The sequence below is a fragment of the Syngnathoides biaculeatus genome, chromosome 8 (assembly GCF_019802595.1).
Source record: "Syngnathoides biaculeatus isolate LvHL_M chromosome 8, ASM1980259v1, whole genome shotgun sequence".
NCBI classification, from domain to species: domain Eukaryota; kingdom Metazoa; phylum Chordata; class Actinopteri; order Syngnathiformes; family Syngnathidae; genus Syngnathoides; species Syngnathoides biaculeatus.
In genome coordinates, this window is record NC_084647.1 from 30,580,520 (window position 1) to 30,593,782 (window position 13,263).

At 40.6% G+C, this 13,263-nt stretch overlaps 1 protein-coding gene across 2 annotated transcripts in view; it reads left to right on the forward strand.

Annotated features, from left to right (window-relative positions):
- The window catches only part of akap1b (A kinase (PRKA) anchor protein 1b), a 56,816-nt gene that overhangs the window by 6,572 nt on the left and 36,981 nt on the right, over window positions 1–13,263 (forward strand). For both annotated transcript variants that reach the window (XM_061826778.1, XM_061826779.1), the window contains exons 2-3: window positions 139–1,658; window positions 7,248–7,372. In XM_061826778.1, coding sequence (XP_061682762.1) covers window positions 164–1,658; window positions 7,248–7,372 — 1,620 coding nt within the window. In that variant the 5' untranslated portion in view covers window positions 139–163. The remainder of the gene's footprint in view (window positions 1–138; window positions 1,659–7,247; window positions 7,373–13,263) is intronic.

Below are 13,263 nucleotides of genomic sequence, written 5' to 3' on the forward strand. Positions count from 1 at the left end.
CATTTTGTCTTGTTAATAAAACAGGTATCTAGATTAAGTCTTTCACTTCACACTTGGTCTGGTAACTGTAAATTAGACCTCTCATTACAAATGATCCAAGTCTGTCCTTTTGTAATTCATTTTTTCCCCCCCACTCAGGTGTAGCTGTTAGCGTCCTGAGGAGATGCCCCCATTTCGTTCGATTGTGCCCTACACACTGCCTGGAGTTCTTGCACTGATTGGCTGGTGGTGGTACACCTCTCGTAAGAAAGAGCGTCTCATCAGCCATGGCGACCCAGATGAAAGTTCAAATAATGCAATCCTGAGATCGTCTTTTTCAGTGGGTAGGAATGGCTTGGTTGAGAGAGATGCTTTATCCACTACAAATAACACAGAACACCACTTCATCTGCAGACATCCTAAGCCTACTCGAAAAGACAAGGAAAAGGAAAATATATCCTCAAAGCATGGTGGTGACACAGAGACAGCATACTTAATGGGACAGACTCCAAGAAGGGCAGGTGTTGAGACATGTGGAAGAAATCTGGAAGTAGATGAACCCACAGTCTCAAATTTGCTATCATTAAAACAGGATGAGAATCTTAATGTGTCACAAAACGAACATAGTGACCTGCAAAACACTCCAGCACACACCAGTGCTTCAGAAGCAATCATCGATCAAAAGGGAGAATCAATGTCTGCTTTAGAAGTCACTGTCAAAGAGATCGTCTTGCCCTGCCAAACCACCAAAGTTACCCACTTAAACACCATGTCAGTGTGCCTTTCTGATGCAAAGCGGCCTGAGCCAGAGGGGGAGGTTGCAAAGAACCACAGCACTGTAATGACACAGGACGGTAGTTGTACAGTCATACCTATGAAATTGCAGAGAATGGTCTCATCACAGTTAGAGTCTCAAGATGTGTCCACTTCAGTGCAGGATTTTAATCATCACATTCTAACCAGTACACCTAACAGTTTTGTCCTCACCTCTCAAGCCCAGATTACGTCATTAAGGTCACAGGAAATCCAGGTTCACAACAGTTATGGAGAAGCAGATGATATAGAAGTTCTGGCAGCTGGACTCATAACTGAGGTCATCTCATCAGCCACCAAGCGGGTCCTTGGTGGCATCAGCCTTCCAGCTTCTGACAGAAGGCAGCAGTGTCACCACCCTCGATTGTCAAACCACTTTAAAAAAGACTGTGATGTAGCACAAAACAAGGAGCAAGTGATGCCTGAAACGTCTTTTACTACATCGGTATGGGAGTCTACAGAAATTAATGAATTAGGTAATCAGATAAACGGTACACAAAAAGAGCCTATTCCAAAACTGTCTCAGCAAATACCAGACAGTGCGCCTCTACTTTACAACGAACTAAAAGGTGATGAACTAGCAACTCAAGCTGAGGACTCTGCTTGCAGCACCTTCCACTTTGAAGATGGGATCAGCAACGAGAACCATCAAAATAGTCTGTTAGACAGCAAAATGGATGTCTTCCAGATAACAGACTTGTCAGAGAAAGAAGCAATACAAGCCCAATCACCGATTGAGACACCTACAGATGAAATTATTTTTTCTTCAGTGGAAGAAAACTCTGTGTGTGGTGTAAAGATGCTTGATGAAATGGACCTTAGGAATGGACCTCAGGGATGTGAAGTGGAAACAGACCAATCTGGAGGTAAGTTTTGTCTTAACTTATTGAAAATACAATTACCAGTTAAGACTGAAATCAAACACCATGCATTCTATGAAGCATTTGCATGTGGTTTTATTTACATGGAAGATAACATTGACACATCTGTTCAAAAATATTCTTTGTAATACAAAATAAGACCAGGATAAATAATTTCAAAGCTTTTCCCACCGTTTGAAATTACATTGTACTGGTTATAACCTGTACTTACTTCAATACCAGTATTGTAATCAGTGAGATCAAATCAACATGGCAGAAATAATGTGCTAAATTACTGTAATTACTTTGCTGTCCTTAAATTACTTCACCAACCCCGAAATGCTAGAGCATGATTCAAGCATGTTAAATACAACCGCTAGTACGAACATTACCACTAGTTTGGTAGGCTATATAACGTTCTGTTTCATGCTTGCGAGCCATATCATACAAAAGTACGTGAACATACCTCAAGCAAGCCTTGAATTGAAGTCCTCTCCTGAGCACCGGGGCCACCAACACGTTTTTCCCCATTTTGTCCTCATACAGTCAGTGCAATCCACTTGTGTTGTCATTGTCACGGTAAGTGTATCGAGTCTCATTTGAATTAAGATGATAAAGCCTAATGATTATAAAAAACGCTATGTGGAGGTATCTGGTTACAGGATTTTCTTTCATTCATCTAACATAGTGCAATAGTGAAAGAGCAAATTTGTCTTGTAGTCTGATCTGAGCATTAGGTATTGTCTGTCTAAAACGTCTGTTCTTTGTCGCTTTTTTTTTTTAAAATAACTTTATTGGCTGTCAGCTGTTTACAATACTACAGAAAAACATGAAAAAAAAACTATTAACATAGAAAAAACTAGCTTTTGGATTCAGTGACATGTAGTAAATGTCTTTTGCGGAGCAGATCAATGACGTCATTGATCGTAGCAGTGAATTACGACATTGTGGCTGAGCAACATAAAATGTAAATTATTGTAAGATTCTGATCAGGTCGGTAGTCGGCGTAAAGTTCCATTATATGTTTTAACATTTTTAGTTTTCATTTTGAAATTCTGTATATGTTCTAAAAAAAATTTATACTTTGTTCTAAATCAAGATTTAGTTTTGAATTGCAGTTTTGTCCTTTAAATCTTTTCTGTTACAGACTAAAAATGTTAAGTTTCTTTGGAAATTGATCTTTTGTTTTCATTGTTAAAGGTACAATGTTGTGTTGAGGTACACAGAGGTGCCACGCAGCAGCCCGACGCCGTCCGGCGCGCACATCGACACATTTCGTACGCGGATCTTTTGTTCTGTGATAAGAGACCAATTACGTGGTCTGCCCCAAACTGTTATTTTTTTGTTTTTGTAGCTGTATACACACCTACCTGTCATTTGGAACCCACAAAGCTGTCATGCTCTGCATCCATGCAATCCATTTTCACGACGAACTGGGTCTCTTATGAAGGGTAAATCCATCCTCCCGAGTGTTCAAACAATGTCCAGCAATGCAACGACCCAGCATTTTGGCTAACACGAAGGAACAATGAGCTACCTTCCCAGAGGTAAAACTAATGGAAACAAACAAGTCCACTTAAGGGCGATTATGTCCTTTACGTCACTTCCTGCTTCTTCTCGAAAACAAATCCCTCGAGAGAATTTTCATGGCGGGACTTACAAAAAGCTGTATATGTCAAAATCATGTTTTGTGGTTGTGGAAAAAAATCCATGGGTCCCATGTTGGCTGCCATTTTTTTCATTAATAACATACTAAAAATCATGCATTTCATGACAGTGGCCCTTTAATAACATAAAATTGCGAGCATCATTACCTCAGGTCTCAGTGGTCTGCAGACAATTTCAGAGACTTCATTGCTTGCTTTTTGCTTTATGCACTTCCAACTATAAGACCTTATTTAGACAAGTCTTCCATTCCAAATGATGATAAAAGAACTGAATTTACCATAGGTTGACTCCATTCAAGTTGTAGAAGCATCTCAAGGATCAGTGAAAATCAGATACACTTGAGCTCTAGTTTGTATCACAGCAAAGGGTTTGAATACATCTACCTATTATGTTTAAATGTCTGCATTTTTAAAAACATAAATACACTTCTAATATGCTCTGTCGGATATATTTTTTTTTTTCAAAGAAAACACAAATCAGCTTTGTTTGTTGCAGCAAATTGGAAAGCGTGAATGGTTGTGACTACTTTCTGGTGGCACCATACATGTGTACATATCCAGTAATTCCTAATTTTTCGCAGTTAACTAGGACCAGACCCACCTGGAAAGAGTAGAAAAACTTCGAAGTAGAGGGGCATGTATGTTTGTGGTTACCAAAACGCTTAAAATATGTAAACAGTATTTGTACTTTGCATATTTGAAACAAAAGTATTTAAATATTTAATGATAAAACCTTATAAGTATTTACAGTATTATTCATTTATATAAATTATAAAACACTTATTATTGTATGGTTACCATTCATTACCCGGAGATGCTTCCGCTGGAGGCGCTGGCGATGTGACTGTTTTACCTTTTCAGATGGGAAGTTTTTGTTTGTTTGTTTGTGTGGGGGGGGGGGGGACAAGCGGATCAAGTAAACTGCTTGGGTATACATTTCAGCAAAGACACACAGACTGCCTCTTAGTCCACTGTTGTGTGTGCAAGCTTTTTCTTCCCTAGTTTGTATTAGAGAAAAATTTGCATTTTTACACACTTGGCCATTCAAGCTGATTCTGATTTTTGGCACGCCGTTATGGCGTGAATCACAATGCTGCCTAAGTGCTGTGCTGATGTGAAAGCTTCCTCTGAAGCACCCAAGAGGAAGATGACAACGATCAGCGAAAACGTAAAACGTTTGGTGATGATCAAACACGTCAGAAGTTATATGCTTTTGTGGTGCGCCATTGCTGCGTGAATGAATCCATGGTGCGCTACATAAAGGATGTGGCAAACATCCCTAAAACTGCTTTAATAACTTTTAAGAAGGAAGTTAAATATGTGGAGACTCCTCGAAATCAGAGGGATGTTTTAATGGAAGCTGCATAAGCTTTGTGGATAGCGGATTGCAGAAAAAAAACGGGCCGGTGATGACAATGAGGCTGAAGAAAGTGCTGACGAACCGTAAGTTTCAAGGAGGGATTCACCCCTGAAAACGAGGCTTTTCGTCAAGCAAAGATTGGTTTGAAAAATTTCAAAAGCATGACGGCCTCAGAACCGTGCCTCTGGATGATGAGGCTTCCTCCGCCAACAACAATGTAGCTCCTTTTTATGTGGAGGAAGAAGGAAGACATTGATGACAATATGGTACGAGCTGTTGATTTGAGCAATTGCGTTGACGAGGTTTTGTCGATGTACGGGGAGGTATTGAAACAATAGCTCTCAATCACCATGTTTTTCTCAAAGATAAAAACCTCAGTTACACCGTCAGCACCTCCATCAGAAGATTATTCAAGTGAGCAATGTTAATTATGTATGTACGGCAACAAAAAGTTATTGTGCAGCACAAGGTTTTAAAAAAAAAAAGATAAAACTAGATACTTGTACTGCTGAAAATATTTGTCTCAAATATACAAAGTATAAATATGTAATATACTCTTGACATTTAAAACATTTTGGCACACACACACACAACAACAACAACAACAAAATTTTAAAAAAAAGTATGTACACGGCCAGCACATCCAGCAGAAGGTTCTCTAAGTGAAGAATGTCAATTATGTACCCCAATTAAAATGTTACTGTGCAGCATAAGGTTTGATAATTAAGAGCTTTAACTAGGCACTTGTACTGTTATTTGTCTCTAGTATGCAATGTGTAAATACTGTACTGTTGACATTTTAAACATTCTGGTACACAAAAAGTGTGCTCCAATAAGAAATTGGATAAACATTTTTTTCTTTGTATTTTTCACTTCGAGTACCACTATCCCTATTCGCTTCCTCTTTAGGGAAGTGAATGAGATACTAAGTTTTCACAATTACAACAGAGGTTTGAGCCAAGATAGACAATCTACAGGGAACAGGTTACGGAGCGGAAAGTGGGCATAAGCACAGCACTGATCTAGTACACTGTGTACACTGTGAAAATGGTTATTTAGTTTGTCGTACATTTTCCACTCAGGTCTTGAACAACAAGCTATTTTGAGAATGTTTTAAAATCATATGACTAGCAAAATACATGCATTAATTTTATTTTTGTAATTTGAAAAGTGATGTAAGTGCAGAGCTAAGGCAAGGGTAGCTCATACGATAGTCAAAATATAACAGGGTAAGACTAGCTGTCTACTTGCCATTGTGCGCAACAGGAAATTTTTTTTACTTGCTGTCAGCATTTTCAAATCCACTTTACCAAATTGAAATTCTTAATCATGCTCATATTAGTTTATAGCAAGGCTTCTCAATTATTTTCTGTGACGTCCTCCCTAGCAAGAAGAAAACAATTCACCCTCGACTCTCTCCTCCGCAACTATAAATATTCTTGTCTATAAAATTGTTATATGTACAACTTTGCATAACAATGTATCCTTATTAACATTAAAGAAAACAAAAAATAAATTATAAATATTGTTCAACTTACAACAAAGAATAACTTAATGTTCCCTCTAAGCTGCGCATTTGCGCACTTGTCACTCACGCTCGGCGCACATGAAAACTGATCCAGCGTAGTGAACAACAGCCTGTGATTTTTGTACTGAGCAATTTGTTACGCTACCATATGTGATGCTAACTGTACTCGCTGGTTTACAGAAGTAGCGTTCACAAAGCGGGATGATTGTTTGCAATGGTTGGCATGTTTTCGCTGAAAATAATCCAGCGGTTTATAAACATGACTGGTGCATTAATTTATTTGGCTTCATGATCTCCGTTGCCAACATTTTTGTCATGGGTTATTCACTCTACTTCGGGTCGCCTGTTCGGTACAATAAACAAACAAAAAAAAAAAACTACATCAGGGGGGCTCAATGTGTCAATCATGATGCAGTTTTGGTCGATCGCGTGACGGCGTGGGAAAAAAAAAAGAAAAAAAAAAGCTGTCAACCCATCATCCATTTCGTCGCTTGATTCAGGTTAGTACATTAATTGCACAGACACAAAGGCACGTTCTAGCAAGCTGCCCTCCTATTTACGGTCTCTCGCTTGCTTTCTTCATGGCAATTGCGACGAAGTCTGGGCACCCCTGCCCTACACCATAGAGCTAATACTGCCTGCGGACACTCTGACAATGGCGCTACTGCCAACTACTATAGTGGGTGTGCAATTACACTTTGAGTATGGGGAAAACAAAAAAACTACATACCCCAGGGTAAGCCCCCCTCCCCCCGTATAGGGACGCGCCCCACTATTTGAGAAACACTGGTTTATAGCAACACCCTTATTGCCATTTTTTTTTTTTTTTTTTTTTTTTTTTTACATTCTTCAACACTAATAGTTTGTCACCACAAATGTTCATATTCCAGAATAAACTGTAAATCCATGATTTCTTTTTTATTTCATGTGAACTGCATGTGAATCCAGATCTGATTTAATATTGTCAGATTATTGGATTTTTATGATCTTGTAAATTTATGGTGTCATAAACTGTGATAACTGTACCCATCTCTGTCTAGGCTCTGATGTGAACAGTATGGACTCAGTGGACAGTGGCTGCACGATGGGCACAAGAGAGAGTCATAGTAACCATGCTTCCTTCTCAAACAGTGAGCTTGTCATCTGGGAGATTGAAGTGCCAAAGGTGAGGCTGAACAAGTCCCCATGTACATTACTCTCAAGGGATATTTAACACATTTTATCTACAAAATCATTTTAAAAGCTTGCCAGGTAGTCCCAAATTGCTTTAAAAATGAGGTCATACAGAAGGCATTCTCTGCTGTGCTTGGGACCACTGACACTTCAAGTTCAAATTGTTCGATGAATGTGACTTGTCCAATTCTGATTTGATATACACCTGTGACCCCAACACCCTTGCCAAGGCCTTGCATGATTGGTTATGCACGGCTGCCCGTTATATAATCGCCATCACCTCTCCTCCTAATTGTTGACGACTGCCCCTTTTTATAAAAGAAATAGAAATAGTCCGTCTCACTCAGGCATCACAAAATTAACGATTGTTCTCCCCCAGCAATTATTAATGACCTCCATGCACTATAGAAATTATTGCAATTACACAAAATATTACACCAAATTCAGGAGGGTTTTAATCATGTTAGACACAGGCAAGCAGGCCAAAGTCTGCGAGTGTAGACCAGTTAAGGTGAATTCAGGAGGGTTTTAATCATGTTATGACACAGGCAAGCAGGCTAAAGTCTGTGAGTGTAGACCAGTTAAGGTGAGTTATGGGTGAATTCAGGGGTCGGTAACCTATGGCCCGCAAGCCATATCTGGCTCTTTTGATGGTTACATATGCCTCGCAGTGCCCTCATAACGACATACTGTACATGTGATTCCTGTCATACAGGCAACGCAGATGACGCAGAGACAGTTTGTCCTTGTGGGGTTGCCTTAGTTTGCTGTGGCAGTCTATTTGCGCAGGCGCAGAAGAGTCAAACGCAAATCATACAAGTAATTGTGGAAACGCTTTTGACAAAGGTCGCTCAAAGAAAAGAAATATGAGTACCACCTAAGTTTTCAACAAGAATGGACAGCCTTTTTTTTGGGGGGGGCGAGATCTACTGTGTGTGATGTATGAAACGGACTGTAAACCCATCAGCAAAACCATGCAACACCAGATGTCGCATTAATGATAAGAAGTACAGATACTCCTCTACTTACAGTACGTTCTTTGTTTTACTTTTTTCGATTTTATGTTTGAACTGACTGTAAAATAATTTTGATTAAAAAAAAATTGAGGGAATTTTTTAGTTTAGCGCACTCTTCATAGTATGAGACATTAAAACGATCTTACGTTTGGCACTGCGCCCATTGTTTACATGCCGCAAACGACAGACTGAATGTGTCTTGCCTCCTCCCAGTTCATTGCGTGTTACCCTTGTGTTAAGACATCGTATCTGTGATCTCTGTGTTTACATATACTGTGATTTCTCAAGTATAATGCGTCCTTAAGTCTAATGCGCACACCTAAAGTTGACCAGGAAAAACCTTCTACCAATGTACAATGCACACCACCAATTTGCTCCTATCCATAAGCTCAAAATACTAATACTAATTATCTGTTTATATTTTGGTAGGTTTGTACTTGCATTGTTATTGTCTGTACACCAATCATTAATAATAATTATTGTGCATGTGCTGATGTAGTGGTAATATATAACTCGGGACAGGGCACACTTGTCTGGTCCCTGTAATTGTCAGAACAGAATCCCTCAACAGACTAAAATAAATGCTCAATGATAGTATAACATTTTATCAATACTGTTGGTAACACATATTACAGTCTTAAACTATTTAACACTGTTTAACTTTAACATTTTTTTGCATGAAAATATTTGTGCATAAAACGTTTGTGCGTAGTGCAGTTTATACTCTACATTACACATCCTTGGCCAAGCCTTCAAAAGAAGCATGTGACTCATCTCCAACCTGAAAAATATCCATCGTAGCTACCTTTGGTGCATCACTGTCAAACTCATCATTGATGACTTGGTTCACTTCCGGTGCCTCCTGCATTGCATCATGAACATCCCATCTTGCTACTCTGTGCCATGGCGTTTGTGAAGAAATGTGTTTTGAATCCCAATAGTTTTGGTTCAACAGCGCACCTTCTCCCCTTCCATTCGGCTCCAATCTATACGAGCTTTCCGACGGCGTCTAATGGCTATCAAAACAACATTAGCTCAAACTACGTACAAACGCACCCAAAATGGGCACATTAAAAAAAAAAAAAAAAAAGTAACCATTTCAATTGTGTGCGCTTTTTTTTTCATTTTTTTTTAATAAATGTACTCATTACGCTGGTACTACGTAATTTGAGTTCACGTTGTTTGTACTGTATGGATACAGTGCCTTGTGAAAGTAATAGGCCCCCTTGAGCTTTTCATCCTTTCGCCACATTTCAGGCTTCAAACAAAAAGAATAAAGATATAAGATTAATATTTTTTGTTAAGAATCAACAGCAAGTGGGACACAATTGTAAAGTGGAACGAAATCTATTGGCTACTTGAATTTTTTTTTTTTTTAAACAAATAAAAACCTAAAAAGTGCGGCGTCCAATATTATTTGCCCCCCTTGCATTAATACTTTGTAGCACCATCTTGTGCTGGAATTACAGCTGCAAGTCGCTTGGTGTATGTCTCTCTGTTTTGCACATCAAGAGACTGAAATTCTTGCCCATTTTTCTTTGCAAAACAGCTCGAGCTCAGTACACGAAGAGTGTTGTGGCCCCACGTTTAACTTTTTTTTAAAAATATGCATTGTTCTTATATGACTAATGCGTATTCAAAAAAAGAAAATAAACCGCTGGGATAGGCTTCAATTCAGCCCCCGTACACGGAAGCGCGTTGCGGCCACATGTTGAACTTCGGTAAAACTCTCTGTGACTGACTGTTTATTTTCTTTTTAAATACACGTTTGACTCATTTGAGAACAGTGCATATTTTAAAAAAAAAAAGTATGTCGTGGAGAGATTTACTGAAGATTAACGTGTGGCTGCAACACGCTTCGTGTACGTTGGAGACAACTCAGTCGTATTTTTTTTTTTTTAATGCATTGTTCTCAAATGAGCCAACTTGTCGTGATAAATACTTGGAAATTTGAGATTGAGAAGGAAATAATTCCTACCTGAAGTGAAGTGATCGCTATACAGTGGTGTGTATTTGGTTGGGCACCATCCTCTTCTTCTTTCCGTTTCGGCTTGTCCCGTTAGGGGTCGCCACAGCGTCTCATCTTTTGCCATCTTAGCCTATCTCCTGCATCTTCCTCGCTAACCCCAACTGCCCTCATGTCTTCCCTCACCACATCCATAAACCTTCTCTTTGGTCTTCCTCTCGCCCTTTTGCCTGGCAGCTCCATCCTCAGCACCCTACCACCAATATACTCACTCTCTCGTCTCTGAACATGTCCAAACCATCAAAGTCTGCTCTCTTTAACCTTGTCAGCAAAACATCCAAGTTTGGGTGTCCCTCTAATGAGCTCATTTCTAATCCTATCCAACCTGGTCACTCCAAGCGAGAACCTCAACATCTTCATTTCTGCCACCTCCAGTTCTGCTTCCTGTTGTTTCTTCAGTGCTACCGTCTCCAATCCGTACATCATGGCCGGCCTCACCACTGTTTTGTAAACTTTGCCCTTCATCCTAGCAGAGACTCTTCTGTCACATAACACACCAGACACCTTTCGCCAGCTGTTCCAACCTGCTTGGACACGTTTCTTCACTTCCTTACCACACTCACTATTGCTCTGGATTGTTGACCCTAAATATTTGAAGTCGTCCACCCTTGCTATCTCTTCAATGCAGCCCTATGGGGCACAAACCAGTGCAATCTGTAGGCCGGTCCCAAGCCCGGATAAATGCAGAGGGTTGCGTCAGGAAGGGCATCCGGCGTAAAAACTGTGCCAAACAAATATGAGCGTTCATCTAAAGAATCCCATAACGGATCGGTCGTGGCCCGGGTTAACAACGCCCGCCCCCGGCACTGCTAACCTGCAGGGCGTCGGTGGAAATTCAGCTACTGTGGGTCGAAGACAAAGAAGAGGAGGAAACCGGATCCAGCGTCAGAAGAAAAAGAGGAATGCACAGAGCCTACAACTGAGTGTAGGGACTTTGAATGTTGGGACTATGACAGGAAAAGCTCAGGAGTTGGTTGACATGATGATTAGGAGAAAGGTTGATATTCTGTGCATCCAAGAGAGCAGGTGGAAAGGTAGTAAGGCTAGAAGTTTGGGAGCAGGGTTTAAATTATTCAACCACGGAGTAGATGGGAAGAGAAATGGAGTAGGGGTTATTTTAAAGGAAGAGCTGGCAAAGAATGTCTTGGAGGTGAAAAGAGTATCAGATCGAGTGATGAGACTAAAATTTGAAATTGAGGGTGTTATGTATAATGTGGTTAGCGGCTATGCACCACAGGTAGGATGTGACCTAGAGTTGAAAGAGAAATTCTGGAAGGAACTAGATGAAGTAGTTCTGAGCATCCCAGACAGCGAGAGAGTTGTGATTGGTGCAGATTGTAATGGACATATTGGTAAAGGAAACAGGGGCGATGAAGAAGTGATGGGTAAGTACGGCATCCAGGAAAGGAACTTTGAAGGGCAGATGGTGGTGGACTTTGCAAAAAGGATGGAGATGGCTGTAGTGAACACTTATTTCCAAAAGAGGGAGGAACATATAGTGACCTACAAGAGCGGCGGTAGAACCACGCAGGTAGATTATATTTTGTGCAGACGATGTAATCTGAAGGAGGTTACTGACTGTAAAGTAGTGGTAGGGGAGAGTGTAGCTCGACAGCATAGGATGGTAGTATGTAGGATGATTCTGGTGGTGGGTAGGAAGATTAAGAAGACAAAGGTCGAGCAGAGAACCAGGTGGTGGAAGCTGAAAAAGGAAGAATGTTGTGCGGCCTTCCGGAAAGAGGTGAGACAGGCTCTCGATGGACAACCGAAGCTCCCGGAAGACTGGACGACGACAGCCAAGGTGATCAGAGAGACAGGCAGGAGAGTACTTGGTGTGTCATCTGGTAGGAAAGGGGAGAAGGAGACTTGGTGGTGGAACCTCAAAATACAGGGAGTCATACAAGGAAAGAGATTAGCAAAGAAGAAGTGGGATACTGAGAGGACTGAGGAGAGGCGAAAGGAGTACATCGAGATGCGACGTAGGGCAAAGGTAGAGGTGGCAAAGGCTAAACAAGAGGCATATGAAGACATGTACACCAGGTTGGACACGAAAGAAGGAGAAAAGGATCTCTACAGGTTGGCCAGACAGAGGGATAGAGATGGGAAGGATGTGCAGAAGTTAGGGTGATTAAGGATAGAGATGGAAATGTGTTGACTGGTGCCGGTAGTGTGCTAAATAGATGGAAAGAATACTTTGAGAAGTTGATGAATGAAGAAAATGAGAGAGAAGGAAGAGTTGAAGAGGCAAGAGTGAAGGACCAGGAAGTGGAAATGATTACTAAGGGGGAAGTCAGAAAGGCACTACAAAGGATGAAAACTGGAAAGGCAGTTGGTCCTGATGACATACCGGTAGAGGTATGGAAGCAATTTGGAGAGATGGCTGTGGAGTTTTTGACCAACTTATTCAACAGAATACTAGCGGGCGAAAAGATGCCTGAAGAATGGAGGAAAAGTGTTCTAGTTCCCATTTTTAAGAACAAAGGGGATGTTCAGAGCTGTGGGAACTATAGAGGAATAAAGTTGATGAGCCACACAATGAAGTTATGGGAAAGAGTAGTGGAGGCTAGACTCAGGACAGAAGTAAGTATCTGCGAGCAACAGTATGGTTTCATGCCTAGAAAGAGTACCACAGATGCATTATTTGCCTTGAGGATGCTCGTGGAAAAGTACAGAGAAGGTCAGAAGGAGCTACATTGTGTCTTTGTGGCTCTAGAGAAAGCCTATGACAAGAGTACCAAGAGAGGAACTGTGGTACTGCATGCGTAAGTCTGGTGTGGCAGAGAAGTATGTTAAAATAGTACAGGACATGTATGATGGCAGCAGAACAATGGTGAGGTGTGC